General features: G+C 40.1%; 1 protein-coding gene across 1 annotated transcript in view; it reads left to right on the top strand.

Moving 5' to 3' along the window:
• The first annotated feature begins 262 nt into the window (after positions 1-262).
• NWD2 (NACHT and WD repeat domain containing 2) overlaps positions 263-19,001 on the top strand; it is a 60,100-nt gene continuing 41,361 nt past the window's right edge. Inside the window, exon 1 of the mRNA XM_057407602.1 lies at positions 263-551. Coding sequence (XP_057263585.1) covers positions 401-551 — 151 coding nt within the window. The 5' untranslated portion in view covers positions 263-400. The remainder of the gene's footprint in view (positions 552-19,001) is intronic.

The following is a 19,001-nucleotide window of genomic DNA, read 5'->3' as shown; positions in this document are numbered from 1 at the left end:
CGAGCGCCTCTCCCACCGCCCAGCCTCCCGCTGCTCTCCCCGGCGACCGCAGGCGGGGCGGGCGGTGCCGCGGTCCAGGCTGCCTCCGTCCCGCCGCCGCCGCAAACTTTCTTCCCGCGCCCTGACCGCCGCCGAACGCCGCCGGGGAGCGGCTCGGCCGTCAGCCGGCGCCTCGCCTCCCCTTGCCTCCTCGCTGCCCCCTCGCCCCGGTGCCGGACGGCGGCTCCTGCCCCAGCCGCGCCGCCACCGAGAAGGTGGGCGGTGGCCCCCGGGCAGGCGGAGGGTCCGCATGGCCGCTGCCAAGCCGGTGGGGAGCGCTGCTGCTGCCGCGCCGGTCCAGGGGCTGCCCTGAGCCGGGGCCCGGCGGCCGCCCGCGAGGATCGCCCTTCAGCGCGGCGCGATGTGGCCGGCCGGTGCTGGCGGCAGGGTGCCCTGCCCGCGGGACGCGGCGCTGCGGCGGGCGGCTTTCTCCGGGAACCTCTCGGCGCTGCCGTCCCACCTGGTGCCGAGCAGCAGGAGCGTCCGCGTCTTCATCAGCGCCAACCCCGAAGGTAACCCGGGCCCGGCGGGCCCCGCCGCTCCCCTCCGCCCGCCCCGCAGCTCCCCCTGCCGCCAGCAGCGGCCGCGCCGCTCCCCGGGCCGGGCCGGGCCGCCGTGGCTTTTGCCGCTGCTCCCGGGCAGCGCAGGGCATCCCCGCTCAGGTCGTCCTCGGCGGGGCCGAGATCGGCTCCTTGTGCCCCTCCGCAGCCGGCCCCGAGGGTGCGAGCGCGGGGAGCGGGGCAGCTCCTCCTCGCCGCCGGGCACCTTGTGGGGCGGCGGGGCGGGGCGGGCTGTGTGGGGTACGGGGCGAGGCGGCAGTAGGGGGTGTGGAACAGGGTGGCAGCGCTTTGGGCGGCTCGATTTATTGGGTGTCGGATGGAACGGGATTTGGAGGCGCCGATGTACTCCGCTCCTGAAGTTTTATGACCCTAAAGGACAGGTCTAAAAGGCACCGGGTCGGGGGAGAGAAGGTGGGAGGGTGGTGTCTTTTTTGCGGCGTCGGAACAGCAGGGCACACGGGACACGGGGGGTCGGAACAATGGAAACGATCTGCCTTTTAGCGAAGGGGAAGCTTTTCTGGGGGGACGTTTTGTGGAGCTCTCCTGGGGAGGCCGGTTAATAGAGTTCCCGATTGATTTCACAGCACAGTGAAAGCAGGTCTTAGCCGCTGAGGCTACAGCAAATATAATCCTTTGATCCCGTTCATACTCGGCTTCCAAGGAAGCCGGCACTGAAACCTGCAGTTTTAGCTTAATAAAGTCGGGATCGCATACTCGGTATCTGAACTAATTAGGCATCCTGCTACTTAAAGCTATTTTTAAAATTACCCTTTGATACGAGGAATTTGCATACATTCAGGAGGTGTCATTCCCACTCGTAACATTGAAGCTGCTGAAGCATATTCCCACTCGAAGCACGGAAACAATAAATTAAGCGTTCACACCTATGACATTTCTTGTCTGTAAAAATGAGCCCACGGTATTCACAATTCTCTTTCACACCACCACCCACTGCCTTCCCCCCCAAACACTTCTAATTCAACAGTACTGCCACCTTCTATGCAAACATCAGAGGTCTGAAAACCATGCCTGAAATCACAGAAGACTTTACATTTTGAAGTGAAAATTGTCTTGGCACTATTACTTATGGGAGTATGAGAAATAGTGTTCACATGCACAAAAATGGGCAAAGCACTCCCTTAAAGAATTTCCACACCTCCAGGTCTTCCAGGTTCCTCTCAGCGCAAGGAAACCCTCAGTTCTCACATCTGACAGCCCTGTGTGTTTAAAAAGATGCCATTCTTTAGAGAGAGCGTGAGAATGCTTATGATTTATTGTTGCAATCTAAGGAAACGTATATAAATAGTGATAATCAGGAAAAAATGTTTATTTGGCTTTGGATTTCTGCCAGCATTGCCTTAACTGAAGTGCTCCATATTTGATGTGAACTGCATTTAAGATAGCTTGGTATGTTAGCTAGATATTTGCTAAAATATTAATAGCCAAAAAACTAAATTTATTCTAAAAGTTGAGGTTTGAAGCCCTATATAATCTATTTGCAAGGTTTTACCCTTGCATTGTTACTTGAAAAATTCAGCTTAAAAAAAAAACACGAACACTGAGAGAAAGAAAAGAATTTTAAGGTTATTTACATTAGCTTCCTTGCAGACTCACATGGTCACAACAGTTAATACTTCTCATGTCCAAAATTTTATCTGCAGCATGGCTCCTGCTTTATAAAGTGACAGTATGGGACAGACATTTCAGAGTGGATACAGATTTTTATTATGAGCATCTAGGGACTGTAAATGATGAGAAACCATCATGACTATCAGTGATACTGGTAAAACAGAAGTATTGCTAACTGCATGTGACCTTAAAGAAAGTCTGTATGGATAAACAAGTAGCCTACAATGGCGCTTAGGTATCATCTGGTGGAGTACTTAGAAATAGAAATGCCGTTGGCAAAATGCCTAGAAGAGTTCACAATGCAAGAGTTCTGGAAAGAGAGGTTAAACTCTTCCTACTTAGTAAACCATTCCAGCATATTTAAACCCTCAACTACTATGTATATTTGCATGACCAAGGCCTTTTTTGGTATTTCTCAGCATTTCAGTACAGTTTATACCCATTTTTCTTTATGTAGAGCATTCCTGAAAGTGATGGGGAGTCCTCAGACTCACAGAAGTAGAACAGAATATTCCTGGCTGCACCCTGTACCTGTAGGAGCTGGGGTGACACTGAAGCCAAGGAATTAATCCTGCTACCAGTCACAAGAAAATTTTACCTGCAACTTGAAGTGTGCAAACTTGAAAGTAGTTTCCTTGAGTTATGTCAGTTTAATAAGTGTGTATTGGAGACCTCTGGCGAAACAGTGTTTGGTCTGTTCTTTACAAACATAGACTCATGGAATCATAGAATGGTTTGGATTGGAAGGGACCTTAATGATTGTCTAGTTCCAACCCCATGGCCGGGGACACCTTCCACTAGACCAGGTTGCTCAAAGCCCCATCCAGCCTGGCCTTGAACACTTCCAGGGATGGGGCGTCCACAGACTTTAGTATGATTGAAATGTATTATGCTTTTATTATGCAAGTAGGAAAATGTTTTTTTATAAAACTTTTTACACAGACATCCCTGAAAAGAACAGTAAGTGACATCAGTGAGCATGGGTAATAGGCACAAAATTGCTTCATTTTAAAGGCTCTTGTTTTCTAGAGGAAATTTTGTAGATAAGTGAAACTGTATTTTCCCCTGACAATTATCAGTATCGTCTTGCTCAATTGGTATCAATTAATCAATCTTCGTATCATTGAAGATGATTTGATCTTTAGAAACATTGAACTTGCTTTATTATTTGACTATAAATAAGTCTGTTTTCTCATTTTAGTAGGTATAAGCATGCATATTTTAAATACGTATTTTGGCTGAGAGAGGTTGAGGATTTTGCTTTAAATAATTAATTGGTTTTCTCAAAGTATTTGTGTTGCTTCAGAGTGATAAGGAAAGTAAGTTATATTCACCTGATTGTAATAAGTGCTTTTGCTGTTGCATGTAGAAATCTGTGGACTGTAACAGCAGTCAGTTAATGACAGTTTCTCTGCTGCTCAGCAGTGCCTGAATAGGTGCCTGTTATTAATATACATTTCATATCAAATACAACAGGTACCAACTTCCATACAGTCCCATTACATGGAGCTGTGACATCAGCCCTATATAGGTTCAGAACATTCCAATGATTCCCATCACTACTTCAAACAGAAATTTATTTGAAATAGCAAAGTTTGCTATTTCAAGAAGTTATGTGGTGATATAAGGGCAATATTACAAGCCCTGCTTGAAACTGATGCCTTAATGAGAATTAGGAATTTGTCTTTAAAATGAGAACCTGTGAATTAGATCATACAGTCAGAATTCTGATAATTTTAAATTCTCTTGGCTTTTCTGATAGTGGGGAAGTTAGCTCTTTGCTAGTTCAACTTCAGGTCTCGTTATTGTTTTGATTAGTTAAGGCATTGATAATTTTGCTTTTGGTTATGAAGGTGTCTTTCATATCTGTCATACAGTAGAGGCAAACAAATGTATTGACGTGGGATATGTATAAAGCCAAATCCTATGCACAGGTGGTTCTATTGAAGACAGGATAATACCTTTATATAGCATATGAGCATGTTCTGACATAGATGGTGTTAGCCAGTCTTATCTCAAAGTGTAAGCAGGGTTGCATTTAGCACTTCACATGGTAAGGATGCTCCCCTTTCCATCCATTATTTCAGCTGCATACTGCTTACTGTTTACTGTCTTCTGTGCAGCGCCTCTTCATACTTCCTGAGTTCCAACGCAGGACTGCTTTTATGGGATCTTGATAGTTAACACTTTTTAGTCATTTCTCTGTGCAGCACCTCTACATACTTCCTAAGTTCCAACACAAGACTGCTTTTATGGGATGTTGACAGTTAATAGTTTTTAGCCACATTTTTAGCCATTCAAGACATTTCTGTTATACAAACAGAAATAGTTGTGATGAGATCATGAGCAAGCTTTGTTTTAACAGCCATTATTAATACAGAAAGGCTATGTTCCTCACAGGTTTTATGTCTCCAGTACCCATTTTATTAAACTGTAAGCCCAGCTACATATAAAAAACCTAACTAATCCTAGTTTTGACGTGATTAACAATCTTAAGTATGAAAAGCTATATATACATGTAGGAATGTAAAATTAAGATCTTATTCTAATAGAAGATAGTGCCACTACTTTAATGCCTCTGTTGTACAAGCACTGTATAAACCTAACCTGGATGTCTGGAACTTCACCAGCTTCTCCAGAGATTGCCTGAGTGAGATTTCCTTATCTTACACTATGGAATGAATTTCAGTTTTCTTCAGTGATTATCCAGTTATTCAACTTAGTTTATTTCCATTGACATACATCATCCCCAACATTGTATTAATTTGAAAAACACTCAATTCTAATAAAGTACTAATGTCTGATGTCAAATTTATGTATTTTCTCATGATACAGAGAGCAAAATTCTCACCTGCAATTAGTTTTGCTGAATAGAAAAGGATTATTCCTATAAATAGTGATTGCAGAAATTGGTCTTAATGATGTTTTTGTTTGGACCTATTGTTGCAGGCTGCTTGCAGGAATTACATGCATTTTTATGCATGTTGATGTACATGTGAAAGAAAAAGTTATGTGCATTTGTAGTGTGGTGCTACTGAACATGAGGGTGGATAACTTAACAGATGAAGAATTATGACTGCTTTAATTCTAAAGTTATTGCCATATGCAATAACAGAAAGCTAGAATCTTACATTTGTAGCATGTTCCAGGTGTATTGTATTATTTTGATCTGAAATGTTGTTTCCATTAAGAAAAATATAATTGAGGAAATGTTAATGTACAAAAATACTCAGAAGCCAGAATAATGCTTAGTTAATGACAGTCCATTTTGGTCACCCCCAAAATACCATATGGTGTCCCTACTTGGATACATTGCATGAAGATCTTTTTATAAAGACAATTTTACATAATCTGGGTGGAATTTATTCCTTAGCTAAAGGGAAACACAGATGTTCAAGTGTATGAAATTGCAAGGGAGGTGTTGCGGAGATGTGGAGACAAATAACTCCAAGACTTTTTTTATGCTAAGTGTTAGTTCTGGTTACCTAACTTTATACCTATTTATGGTTTTACGTGACGCACATCACTGTAGTGTTTAAGATCTACAAACTAAGCTACGCTTGGGGAAAAAAATAAGTTAAATAATTTTAGAAATAAAGCTGAGTATCTTAGAGTCTGGGAGAGCAACATGGTTCAAGTACATGAGTTTGGTGTGGGCCTTGGTTTGAAATATGTCTTATTTCAGGAGGCCCAGAGATCAGAGATACCTACAGTTCATCACGCTGGACAGAAGCCTGCCATTTTCAGTATTTCTGCCTCTATGCAAAGTTTTCTCTCTTCATCTTGTGCCACAGAACAACTCTGTTGTTAGTGTTGTAGAGCAGAAGGCAAGATCTGACTCTCCATGAAACTGTAGGACCAAGTCTTATGTAGGCTTTAACTTTCTTTGAAAGGCAGGGCTGGTACGTCTCAAGCAGAACCAGTACAAGATGAGCTTTTGTCAAGCAGATCCTGAAGCCTTTGTTCTTGTTAGAAGAAACGACTGATTTGGGCTAGGATGGAGACTGAATAGAAATTTATTCTGCCAGGCAGATAAACTTGAGAAACTGTTGATAAACTGCAATAGAAGAACTGCTCTTTATGTCCCTTGTTCTTTTTGTGGGTTCTTTGCTTAGGTAGTCTGGGGGCTGGGCTAAGGATTTGCTCACATACTGAAAAGATGTATTTGGGGAGTAAGACTAAGATCAAGAGATGTGGGATTCTTTTTTAGTAAAACAGTAATCTATTTAAGTTTGTTGGTTTTGTTCTTTTGTCTTGTTATTAAAAAATAAGAAAAATTACCTGAAACCCAGTCACCTTCCTGCTAAGCAGCATCTGAAATTATCAGCTCCAAAAGTTTGGATTAGTTATTTATCCTATCTACTTAAAAAGCAGCACTTGAAATTTTTAACCACATGACTATTCTTTTTTAATAAAAAAAAATAAATTAGAAATATGTATGTACACACACATGCTCATACACACCCAAGTTATGTAAAATAGTACAAACTGTATAAAATGTTATAAATGGATTTATAAAACTCATAGGCTGTTTCCAAACTTGCTGTTCAGACACCTTGTGAGAACTGAGTGTTCATGTTCAAAGGGCATCACAGAAGGTTGTAATTCTAGCATTACTGAAGAACGGCCTAGGTTTTGTTAAATTCTTTTGTAAAAGTAAAAGCTTTACAGAGGAGTTGAGATTTTATCCACAAGTATACTTGTAAACATTCAGGGTTGTATGCACCTGCAGCTTAGGTTCTGTGACTTTTTCCTTAGTATTGGAGAAATACTGTTAAAACAGAGCAGAACCTACAAGTTCTTTTCTTCCTTTGTAACTTTGCAAATATCTCATTGTTTCTTCAGATGTGTTTGCACACTAGACTGGTTCCTTATATTGTAGTTTAGGTGTATATACATAAGTATAAATGTATGTATCTTTTTATTAAAATAGAAATACAGAGCAGTCAGGATGTACATGGGACACTGGAGCATGGATTGTTCTTGTCCAGACTGGCCACGCTTTCAATGACAAAGAGGAGCTGGAGGCCCCTGTACACTTGACACAGTTTCTTAGTACAGTGAGGGACAATGAAACACTTGTGCAAATTCCATGTGATACTAATTTCTCAAATAATATGATAGATGATGGACAGCAGTAGTATTGAGTTGAGGCCTTATTGTGAATTATTCCTTCAGCAAGGTGTGAGACCATGTTTGAGAGACAGCACAGTGCAAGGCAGCTTTACAATCAGTGCATCAACACAGAAGGGCTACTTTCTTGCCCGATCAAGGACAGCGGGATGACCTCTCAGCTGAACCACATTCTACTGCACAGCAAACTAAAGAGGATTTCTGAGGCTGTGTTTCAAGGAGACCATGCGTATTTGGTGGTGGGATTTCTGTAATCACATTAAGAACAGTGTAGTACAAAGGGTACATAACTTGGCATCCTGTCTCTAAGCTTATTGCAAAGAAATAACTCCTTTTAAGAAACTTACACTATGTGGGCATATGCATGTGTCCACAGATGTGTAAATACCTAAGAGAAAATCCTACATTAGACTTTCAGGTTTTGGGGAATTTTGAAATACTGGTTACAGAAAGAGAACTTTTGATCAAGGAATTCCTAAGAACTTCTAATTCAAGATATGAGGGCAGTGCCTGAGCTGCGGTTTTTTGTCAGCTGAAATTTTGTTGCATTTTCTTCTGCTGAAAGACTGTTTCATAATAAGATGTCCTTTCAGGCAACAGTAATAATACATTAGTAATACTTAGCTAGCAGTAATTTGGGGTTTTAATGTATTGAAGGTGGTAGATATAAATATAATGTAGTCATAGATAGTTGTGTGTATGGAATACAAAGAAATGTGGCAGTTTTTAATATAGGCAGTGCTGTTCAAGAAAATTGCTTTATCCCCTTACTGGAATTTTAATTACAGAAAGATAATAATAGATGGAATTAGAAAAACAAATTTAATCATAGTTTTGCAAGTGCAGCTCTAAAGTAACTCCACTGGCCTGATGCTACTCTTACTAATATAGATGTTGTATTATAGAGAGGCTTTTACTTACAAAATTTTTAGTCAAAAGCAGAATAGTGTAAAATCACAGGTAGCCAAAGACAAGGAGTGTAACAAGGTAAAGAGGAAAGAGCCCCAAGTCTGCCCCGAGGTGCAGGGTGCCATGTGCAGGCTCCTGTGTTGAGCAAGATGTACCGCATGCACCTCTTGTAAGCCACCTGATCACTACTATAATTACATGCTTTCCTCTACCTTTGACCTGGTCTTAAGCTTCCATATAAGCGTCTGCTATTGCCCATTGTTGAAGACAAGACAGTATACTGGACAGACTTTATGCCTGAGCAGCTACAGTCACTCTTGTACAGGATCTGGATGCAGAGAAAAAAAAGTCACCTCTACAGACTATATTTAGCAGGATGTCCAAAATACACTTAGTGCCAGAAACTGGAAAGACTAGCAAATGGCAGGACTTCCACACTGGACTTAATCCAGAGACATTCCGTTTTTAAGTATCAGTCATTGGGACTGATCAGATAGCTGAACAGATCAAACTGTCAGAGCCTGACAGGTACTCTTGTACCACCTACTCCTAGTGTTTGCTTGGGGTGGCATGGCTACAATCTTCAGTGTAGTAACATGCCTCTGTGGTATGAGTAAAAACTCAAAAATGTTTATTAATAGAGTACTTTCACCATCTCATCCATGCCTTACAGATCTCCAGCTTTGTCCTCCAACTTTTTGTTACCTGAATCAGGTGTTGAGACATACAGTTATTATAGCACATGTATGATACATAGCAGTGTCATTTGTAAAATTATTATTTAGAGTCTTTATTTAGTAACCTTTTACCAAACACTAAGATTAAATGAGCATTAATGACTAAGAGCCGTATCTGGACAGCTTCAGTTTCAGAGAGCTCCCCTACTATTTTTTTTGCTATTTGTGTTTGCTATTGGCGGGCATTTCTGAAGCCTAGGCCCTTTGATATGTTCATATAATTAAACCGTATTTGCATTTCTTAGAAGCTGCAGCACTTGATAAAAGTACAAAACAGCCATTCAGAGGCATATAGAAGTTTAAAGTTAAAAATCATTGGCAAAATAAATGGCTTTTCCAAACCTCCAAAAATCTCTTTTAGCATAGTAGTTTCAATGTACATTATCTGTTAGTATTGTTTGTGTTGTACAGGGTTGATGCAATGCAATTGACCATGCAATGTAGGAAAAAATGACTGGTACTTCAGAGTATATGTAACAGAAGTCCTGATGCTGCCTGAGCTTACACTCAATGTTTATTCACAGATGATCTCACTGACTGGATTTTATTAGATTAAGGTTACTTTTAAATGATTGAAAACCATTGAGTAACCATGTGGGTTTAATACTTTTAGATGAGAGGAGTTATCTGTATTTGCAGAGTTGTGCACATCAGCTCTTATATGCAAGATAAATGAGAATCAAATGCAGTAAGATCGGAGTTAGTGAGTTAGAGCAAAGTAGCTCAGTACTCCTCTGACCTTGGCAGTTTCATATGTGTGATGAAAGAATAAGAGATCACAATAGGGGAAGAATGATAATGATATATGTATTTCATAATCTATGGGGTCCTTTGCTTCCATGAATTTGTCTAGTTGCTTTACTAGTTAATCAATAGTCTTTGTACTGTAACAACCTCTCCAAGTCCTGAGATAGATTACTGCCCAGTGAAATGCCTAATCCTGCTAACTTCAGAAGGAATTTCGTATGAACAAGACCATGTGCATTCACACAAAGAAGAGATCTCAAAAAACAGAAGTGAAAATATCTGTGGAGTAGCAGTACCTAAAAGCAGATCTACCTAAAAGAGTAACTTTATCCAAAGCCATTATCGTAATGATCAAATTTTGTCTATCACTATATAGAAAGAGAGGCTAACTGTGAAGATCTAGTTATCTAAATGTCCTTATTTCTATGGGGTTGTTAAAACTGAGCCATACTAAGAAATAAAGACATTACAGTATTCAGTAATCTAAGGAGCCCAACGTATGGAGTCTAAAGGACTCCAGTGTGTCATACAGGACTCTAATCTGAGGTTTATGTTATTACCAAGAAGTTTCCACACCTAATTATGCCAGCATGATGCATCTAGAGAATCTTCCTTTACTGTCACAATCAAACATAACATAAATCATGTATGACTGCTTGATAAGTGATTTTTTCAAAAGGAAAGACTTAATCTTTTTTTTTCTTTTCATATCTACTGATGTTTAATAAAGGCCCCACAAATTCTAGAAAAGATATCAAAACAAAAATATTTTCTTACTTGGTAATAGTCCTGGTGGCTGGATTCATAGTCTGTACTGTTCTGGCAAGAAAGAGTAATTTATTCTGAAGAAAATGCCTATTTTTCATCTTCCACCATATAGTATTCCTGATAGCTCAGACACTGAGAGGAGTGAGCAGTGTGTCTTGATTCTCTATTCCTGTGGTTACTGAAAAACACTAGGAAAATTATAAAATCATATTATTGTTTGATAATGGCCTTGATTTACTTACATACTTATTGGATTACATTTAACTGTGATCAAGAATTACGCAATGCTCTTGAAGCAAGTTATTGAAGCATTCCTGTTTACATGATCCCTAATTTGATGTATCAAGACACTAGCAAAGTTCATATGATGATTTACTTTGAAAAGCAAGTAGTTTACAACATGGGATTATAAAGAATTAACTAATCTATGGTTAGCAAAAAGAATGTCATTGAGTTACAATTTAAACCACAGCCACAAATTTATGTGGCTGTAACAGAGCGCTATGGGACCTCAGGCAGTTATTTCATTAATCTGTTGTTTATATTAGTGCAAATCACAGACTGGAAGGCTGGAAGGGACCTCTTTGAGGCCTCTGCGTCTGTCCTCCTTTCTGAAGCAGGATCAAACGTGTGTGCCACTCCTGACATAAGATTGTCTAGCTCTTGATGAGCTGTGTCCAAACCAGTTAAGAAAATACACAGGAAAGCAGACTGTACAGCATACTGCTAGGGCTTACAGCAACATACACAGACACAAAATAAGTTCATTGATCAATAAAAATTACCAAAGGCAAAAATTTCCCTGAAAATTTCCCTGCTTAGAATGAATTTCATTGACTATCACTAATGTATGTCATTATTCATAAATGTCTCAAATCCCGTTAATGCCTCTTCATCCTTTTACTATGATAGGAAACTGATATATCCATCCATGCAAAAGACAGATAATATAAAGCAGTAAACTCCCATAAAGAATATTTTACCATGGATATTTGTCCTGCAATGGCCTGTGTGTTTCAGGATAAGCTTTCCTGCTAATGAGGCATTCATAAAGTGTCTAATAGCTTATGTTACAGCTTTTCCTTTGGGGCTTTATTTATGACTGGTATGAGTAATCCCAGGAGGGAAATCATGTAAATATTACAGGATTTCTCTTAGTTATCTGCTAATTTACTCTCATGTAGGGTATTCATTATATTTGAGATTAATATCATTTGGTCAAATTTGTTTAATGTCAGTCAGTGAATTACAAAATATTTTTCAAAAGAGAACAGAAGACATGTAGAAGACACAGATGATCATTCATTCCTCCTTTCTTTAGCAAACAGAGTTAAATGCAAATTATATCCTTACATTCCACCTGTTTCAATTCTGAATGTTCTATTTTATACTTTCTGTAATCAACCATAGAATCATAGAAGCAACTAGATTGTGAAAGACCTTTAAGATCATCAAGTCCAACCATTACCCCAGGACTACCAAGGCCACCACTAAATCATAACACTGAGGGCCTCATCTACACAGTTTTTGAACATTTTCAGACAGTGATTCCACCACTTCCCTGAGCAGCCTGTTCCAATACCAGACCACCCTCTCTGTGAAGAAATTTTTCCTAATATCCAACCTAAACCTCCCCTGGTGCAGTTTGAGGCTGTTACCTCTTGTCCTATCGCTTGTGACTTGGGAGAAGAGACTGACTTCCACCTCACTACAATCTCCTTTCAGGTAGTTGTAGGGAGCAGTACGGTCCCCCTTGAGCCTTCTCTTCTCCAGACTAAACAATCAAACCATGTAAAATAAACAACTGAGAAACTAAACCACTAAGCAATCAAACCATATATAATAAACAACTGAAAAACTAAGCCAAGTATAATACTATATGTTAAGCAATTCCATTGCTGGTGTATTGTTCCAGTGTTAATACCACAGTCATCTCCACATAGTCATTATGTAAATTGAAAATCATTTCAAATAAGAAAATTTAGATCCCCAGTTGGGGATTCAGTTGTAGGTCTGGAAGATAAAAGATGGCTTGCACATCTTTTCATCTATTCTGTGGCCAAGGGACAAATATCTTCACAGGCACTGAGACAGACTGATAGTGTCTGGCAGTGCAAGAAATGGAAATGCAGCTAGACATTTTCTACACTGCTACTGAGAGTAATACTGTCATAGAAGATCTTTATCCTCCTTTAAAGGTAATTGTAAATCATTGGGTAACACTATTGTGAAAATAAGAGGAAAGAGTTGTGGAAGATAGCTAAAGTCATTTGCAAGTACTAAGTTGGAAGACAGTCTGTAGTTCAGTCACTGACTGATTAAATTCGTCTGCCAGTTCTGGCAGTTCTTCAAATACTATTTGTATTTGAATATCTTTGTAATATTTGTAATTTGTAATATCTCACAAAGATATTTGTGAGAAACTGAAAGTAGTTGTTTCAATTACATCAGCTTCTCGAATGGAGCAAGTTACTAGAACGTGTCCTTTTTCGATTACTAACTCCTCAAGATGGTTAAACTGCAAATTTACTATTACCTTGATATATATAATCAAGCAAATGTGGTTAGCAAACAGAAAAATGAAACCTGGAACAAGAAAACAATATCTAATAATATCAAGGCATCAGAAGAATATTTGACTCATAAAAGCAGATACATTCTAGAATTTATTAAAAATGGCCTTTTCAACTGTATTATATAATCTTCACTAAAAATAATGCTTAGATGAATCATTGGAATTGGAAAGGGTAAGGGAAAACGGAGGTAAGATAAATCACTTCCTTTCCATGTCAATCACTGTTTTCCTTTCAGACGTTACATAATCCATCAAAATGAGCCAGTTTTATGAATTATGTGGTTATGTTCAGTGACTTCTAGTGCAGACCCCACCTGGAATTATCAATTTTAACATTGTTGTACTGCAGTGCCTGTAAGTGGGTGGTTGTAGCTAGGTAGAAGTTGTCTGGTGGTATGTGAAATAGTCCTCTTGCAGCTGCTCTCCTTCGCTGAGATTGTCACGTACTTTCTTCATCTTTGATAGCTGTTTCTACAGCAGCCAAAAACTATTCTGACTGTGCAGTGGTGTTATTTAATAGTCCTCTCCATTTAGCATCAAGAAAAAAAGAAGTCTGTTGCAAAGAAAAACTATTGATGCAGACTTACTGCACTGAAGCAAGCAGCACCTTTCACTTCTTCTGTGGGTGTCTCTGCACACCCACAAATGTCATGTTTAACACTTTTTCATCTGCTGGCATTAAAGTCCTCTACATCTTTCACCTGAAGCCCATACAGTAAGATGCATTTATCAGTCATGCTTTCCAGCTGGCCTAACTGACTTCAGCAGTTTTATAGTGTTGCAAACCGTGGCCATGTTCCATCAGACTTAAGGAAGAATACGACCTGGACTAAAACTTTGTGACTTGTGAACTTAAACAGAACATTTAGAGGAGAGAAGGACAACCTTACCAGAGAGCCAACAGTGCTTGCAGAGCTCTTCCATAGCTTTGCAGCACTGCCAGATGTAAAGTCACATAGGAGTGTTTATTGGAGTTTCTTCAGAACACGGTGTATTTAATGGGCCTGTGCCGGCCTGTACTGTGAAATACATGTGCTTTTATGAGCCCTGCTTTCTCATGTTTTTTTATGACCTACCTCTGCTTATGCCTTCTCAAAACCTATAATATACTACTTTGCTGGCTTCCAGCACTTGAATCTGCAGTTCAGTTGGAGGCAGAATGTCTGTGACATCCCATTTCTTTATTGATTGCCACTGCCTCATTACCTCAAGTGCTTTAGTAACATGCTCTGATTTTTTTCTCTTTGGTCTAGTGATGTCAGAAAAAAAAAAGTAAAGCTACTGCAGTATATACAACTTAATTGTTAAAACATTTTCTAGTGTTGTACAGCTTTTTTTTCTGCTTTCTAGATAATTCCACAAGTTTTTGAAATGTGAGTTGACACCTCTAGATGAACTACTAGAATCTTGGCACATGTCTTTTGTACTGCAGTGGCCCTTTTTATGTCTTCTGTTACACATTTTTTTCACAGCTCAGTCAGGAGTCCTCTTTTAGATTTCACAAGAAGTTTTTCTTTCATATTAGTTTTGATTATTAGTTGCAAATTCTTGTCTTTGTGGGCTTTGCTGTTTTCCAGTTCTTAGTTGTAATAAGCTCTGGTGTTGTGCAGAGATAATTTTCAGATTTAATTTTGGTGTCTCTAAATGTGCTGCGTCTTCAGTTTCTCCTGTCACATCATTTAATTGTGTAACAATAATTGTTTGTGAATTGTCATGTTTTCAAGAGCTTTTCCTAGGTTGCTTTATTAAATGAAAGAATTAGATTTTGTTGAATTCTTCCACTTATGCAGTTTGCAGAATGCAAAATTCTCTGCCTGTAGAGATTTTGCCTTCAACCCATGGTGCTGCCAAAGCTCCCACTGTGCACTGGCATTTGCATTTGCAGTGATTGCCACATATCATAGTCAAGGGACGCAAGGATGCATAGGTCCCAGTCTGCAATCTAGGGACCATTTGCGGGATTGGCAAAGGATTCTGAGTCAACTCAACTCTTCCTTTTTTCTTCAGCAACTTCTGCATGTAATGGTGCTGTGCTCCCAAGGGATAATGTGAGGTTATTTATTAGGATACATTATGAGATAAAATTCTGCATCAGAGTCCTCACCCGGACCATACCCACTAGATTCAGTGAGTATGTAGTGTTTGTTTATTAATTTATTTATGGATTGAAGGATTTCATCCAAACTGTGGAAGACAGTAAGCCATCAAAAGTTTTTTGGGTTTCAATACGAGCCACAAATGTAGACCTTCAATCTGCTGAGATTAACAGATCTTTCCATTTTAACATCACCAACCTTTGGATCAGACTTGAAATTTGTTTCATGTAAGGATAGTGTACACATAATGAAACTCAGATCTCTCAGAAACCAAGATTTGTTTTAAATTGTAAACACAATCATGAGTGAATAATGAAAATTTGAATCTCAGTATTTGCTTTTCCCTCTGTCAAGTCAGTTCCATACTGATATTTCCCCTAAATTCTGTATTTTAACCTGGGTCTTGTCCCCTTTGATTTTACTAGTCGCCTCATTGATAACTGGGTGTTATTGGTAAGCCAATAGGTGGCACTGGTTAATCATATTAACAGTCAAGATGCAGAATATTGTTTAAGCATGATATCACTGTGAAATGTGGCCAGTTATTAAACATTATAATTAAAAAAATAAGAAATACATATCCTGTATGTATTGTTTTAAATCTGTCATCTTATAGAACTGAGAGTAGGGAAAATTTCAGAGAAATCAGTTTTAAAACTACATCTCTTTAAATTGGATATTGCTTGATTTGGCGCTAATATAGAATTATTGCTGCAACTAGAACTTTTAGGCTTATAATTATGTCCTACATTTTGAATCCTGGCTCAGGTAGCTGGGTCTTTTACTTTGCTAATGTGTTTGTTTAAATGTTCTAGTGTAGACCACAAAGTCACATCCTGTCATTCCTTCACAACTGAGAGACACAGCATTACTTACTATTTAATGTTATTTTTCATTATTACTTCTGGCTTTCATGCCAAGCGTGAAAGCCCATTGCTTTGGGCTCAAATGCTCAGCCCACTGTTGTTGGGTTGTTGGTTTTTTTAAGCACTGAGAAGGTTGAGGAGAGGGAGATGTCACCAATGTTGTTACTCAATAGTCTGGTGGCTATAGCACTAACATCTGAGCTGAAGAACTGCAGTCTACATCTTCCCTAGTCCAGCAGAGTCAAGCACACTTTGTGCACATCTCATGATCACCGTAGGCTGGGAGAGGACACAGCTGTATACATCACAGTAATCTTGCACTATTTTGCTAGTCAGAATTTATTTGGGGGGTTACTAGACTTTATAGGGTTTAATTTAATTAATGAATGGCCTTCAGTCTGTCCAGTTTCTCGCTTGCCTTCCATAGAGAGCTGGTAGAGACTGCAATGTTGGCAGTGCTGTTTGGGGAGGGGACACTGGAAGAAGTGAGCCAAACCTACGTGTTACCATTCCTAGTCTACCTAAGTAGAGTCTTGGGAAGCTCTGGATGCTTATTCTAATGCTCTCTACTCACAGAAACTCCAAAGGAAGGAAATGACAAGTCTATGGATTTAATTTTCTAGGAAGGCAAGGGTACTAGGTAGCTCAAGTCATTTCTGTTTTCATTACCAGCTACATAGAATCATAGAATGGTTTGGGTTGGAAAGGGACTAAAGATCATCTAATTCCAACCCCCCTGCCATGGGCAGGGACACCTCACGCTAGACCATGTCACCCAAGGCTCTGTCCAGCCTTGCCTTGAGCACTGCCAGAGATGGAGCATTTACCACTTCTTTGGGCAGCCTGTTCCAGTGCCTCACCACCCTCACAGTCAAGGACTTCTTTCTTATATCTAACCCTTCCCCCTGCTTAAGTTTAAACTCATTACCCCTTGTCCTATCAACTGTCGTCCCTGATGAAGAGTCCCTCTCTGGCATCCTTGTAGGGCCCCCTTTAGATACTGGAGGGCTGCTATGATTCAGACTCATTGCTTGCAAAGTGCTCTGAGACTCTCAGATGAAAAGCACTATAGAAGTGCAAATTGCTTATTATTATGGTATTATTTTCAGACACAAGGTTTCCATAATATTTAGGGACATTTGTTACCTTCTAGTATTCAAAGTTTTTAGTAGCAGGGGTAATAGACAATACTACTGTGTATTACTAGTAAAAAGGGCAGTTTAAAAGGAATAATTTCGTTGAATAGTTGTTATGTGACAAGAAAGTACTATCACTGAGGGGCTGGCAGCCAGTTCCTTACTTGCTTTCGCTGCTAAGTAATTACTTATTTGCCTCATATCCTCAGATAATTCAAGCGCAGAGATCCCCACGGCAGTTAATAGACAATGGACAATGGTTAGAAAATACCAGTATTTTTTAATATTGTAATGCATTTAAAAACATCCTGTGGCAGGAGTCTGTCCTGCCCATCCCTGAATTGTGAGCATTTGGAATACTTAAAGCAAATAGCTGGGTGTCTTAGTGGATTCAGGACTAGATTAGAAATGCTCTGCTCATTCAGGGCTTCTGTATGCATAAGAGACTCCAACATTATGTGTTAATAAACATTACCTATGTGCATTTGTACAGGAGACTAAGGCTAAGCTAGCAGAGAAGTAGGTTGTGAAAGAGGTGAGGTCAAGACCCCCAGGAAGCTTCTGTCCTGACCCACTGTAAAGCACAGGAACATCAAGAACAGGGGAAGATACAGAAATAGTTCTGTGCATACAAGGAGCTGCTCTTTCCTGGGTGATGGGCTGGAGCTGAAACCTGCAGGCAGCTCTCTGGCCCCATATCGCATTTATTTCTGTGATGCCTCGAACAGCTACAAGGGTAGCTTTTCTTTTGGTGTTCTTCTATTTCTGCCTTCGTTCTTCCAGGTTCAGCTGCCTGCCTCAACCTGTTACGTCAGTCAAGTTTTCCTGCCAGCTCCTGTGAGCTGGGTACTGCAGTGTTCCTCTGTCAGTCAAAGAGGGGCAGTGCAAACACCCTTCCTGTTTAGGATTTTCCCTGCTAGAGGGCCTTAGCTTGCATCATGCATGGGTAAGGTTACTTGCGGGTTGCATTTCTGTGAACAGACTGTCAAATTGAATGTGCTGCTTATTTGAGATTGTTGAGTGGGGCTTACTATCCACACACTGGCACCCCCTGCACAACACACAGTAGCAGGATGGGGCTGAGCAACTGCCTTATTCAGCTACGTCAAGCCATAGTTGAACAAGACTCCGTGTGACTGCAGCCTAAATGCATGGAAGAGCCATTCGCATCACTGCCACCAGTATGGCCAGACCAGTATGACCACCAGCACGAAGAGGAACTATTTGGTCTTAGGGCAGAATAACTGATGTTTAAAAATGGGCAGTTTCCATTGAGCTTCCATGTTAACTCTTTCTGTTCACTTGAATATGTGCTTTGAAATGTTCTTTATCTAGGCTATTTTCCATAAGTTATTTTATCCTGGAGATTAATGTTTGGCAACTGTTTGTAAATACACATCATCAGTTTAATAACACAGGAATGTAAAATGTGCTTTCCCTATTAAAATAAGTGACTTCAATAGCAGAACAGCTTGTATTTGAAGGTCAGATTCTGGCGTGGAAATAGTTCATGCTGAGAAGCAGCACCTTGGAGTACTCTAATGAAAACTGGCAGTGATTTGACTGAGCTACAAGCCTTCAGAAATCACACCTCACCCAAACAGTTGTGTTTAAACAGTGATTGCCTATTACTTGGCAGAAAGGCTATAAATGCCGATGTGGCTATTTCATTTCAGTCCTCAGCATTACGCTAGGAATGCCTGGGGAGGAGATCTGCATTCTAGTCAGTTCAAAGTGTAGGGCTGGGCAGGACAGTGTGGTTATGGAACACGCTTAGGAAGTAAATATCCACAAGAGCTGCCACTG

This window comes from Pezoporus wallicus, unplaced genomic scaffold, assembly GCF_028554395.1.
Source record: "Pezoporus wallicus isolate ANWC-B61680 ecotype Strahan unplaced genomic scaffold, APGP_CSIRO_Pwel_v1 contig_2492, whole genome shotgun sequence".
Lineage (NCBI taxonomy): Eukaryota > Metazoa > Chordata > Aves > Psittaciformes > Psittacidae > Pezoporus > Pezoporus wallicus.
The sequence above is the reverse complement of the archived record's forward strand: the minus strand, read 5'-3'. Positions and strand labels throughout refer to the sequence as shown.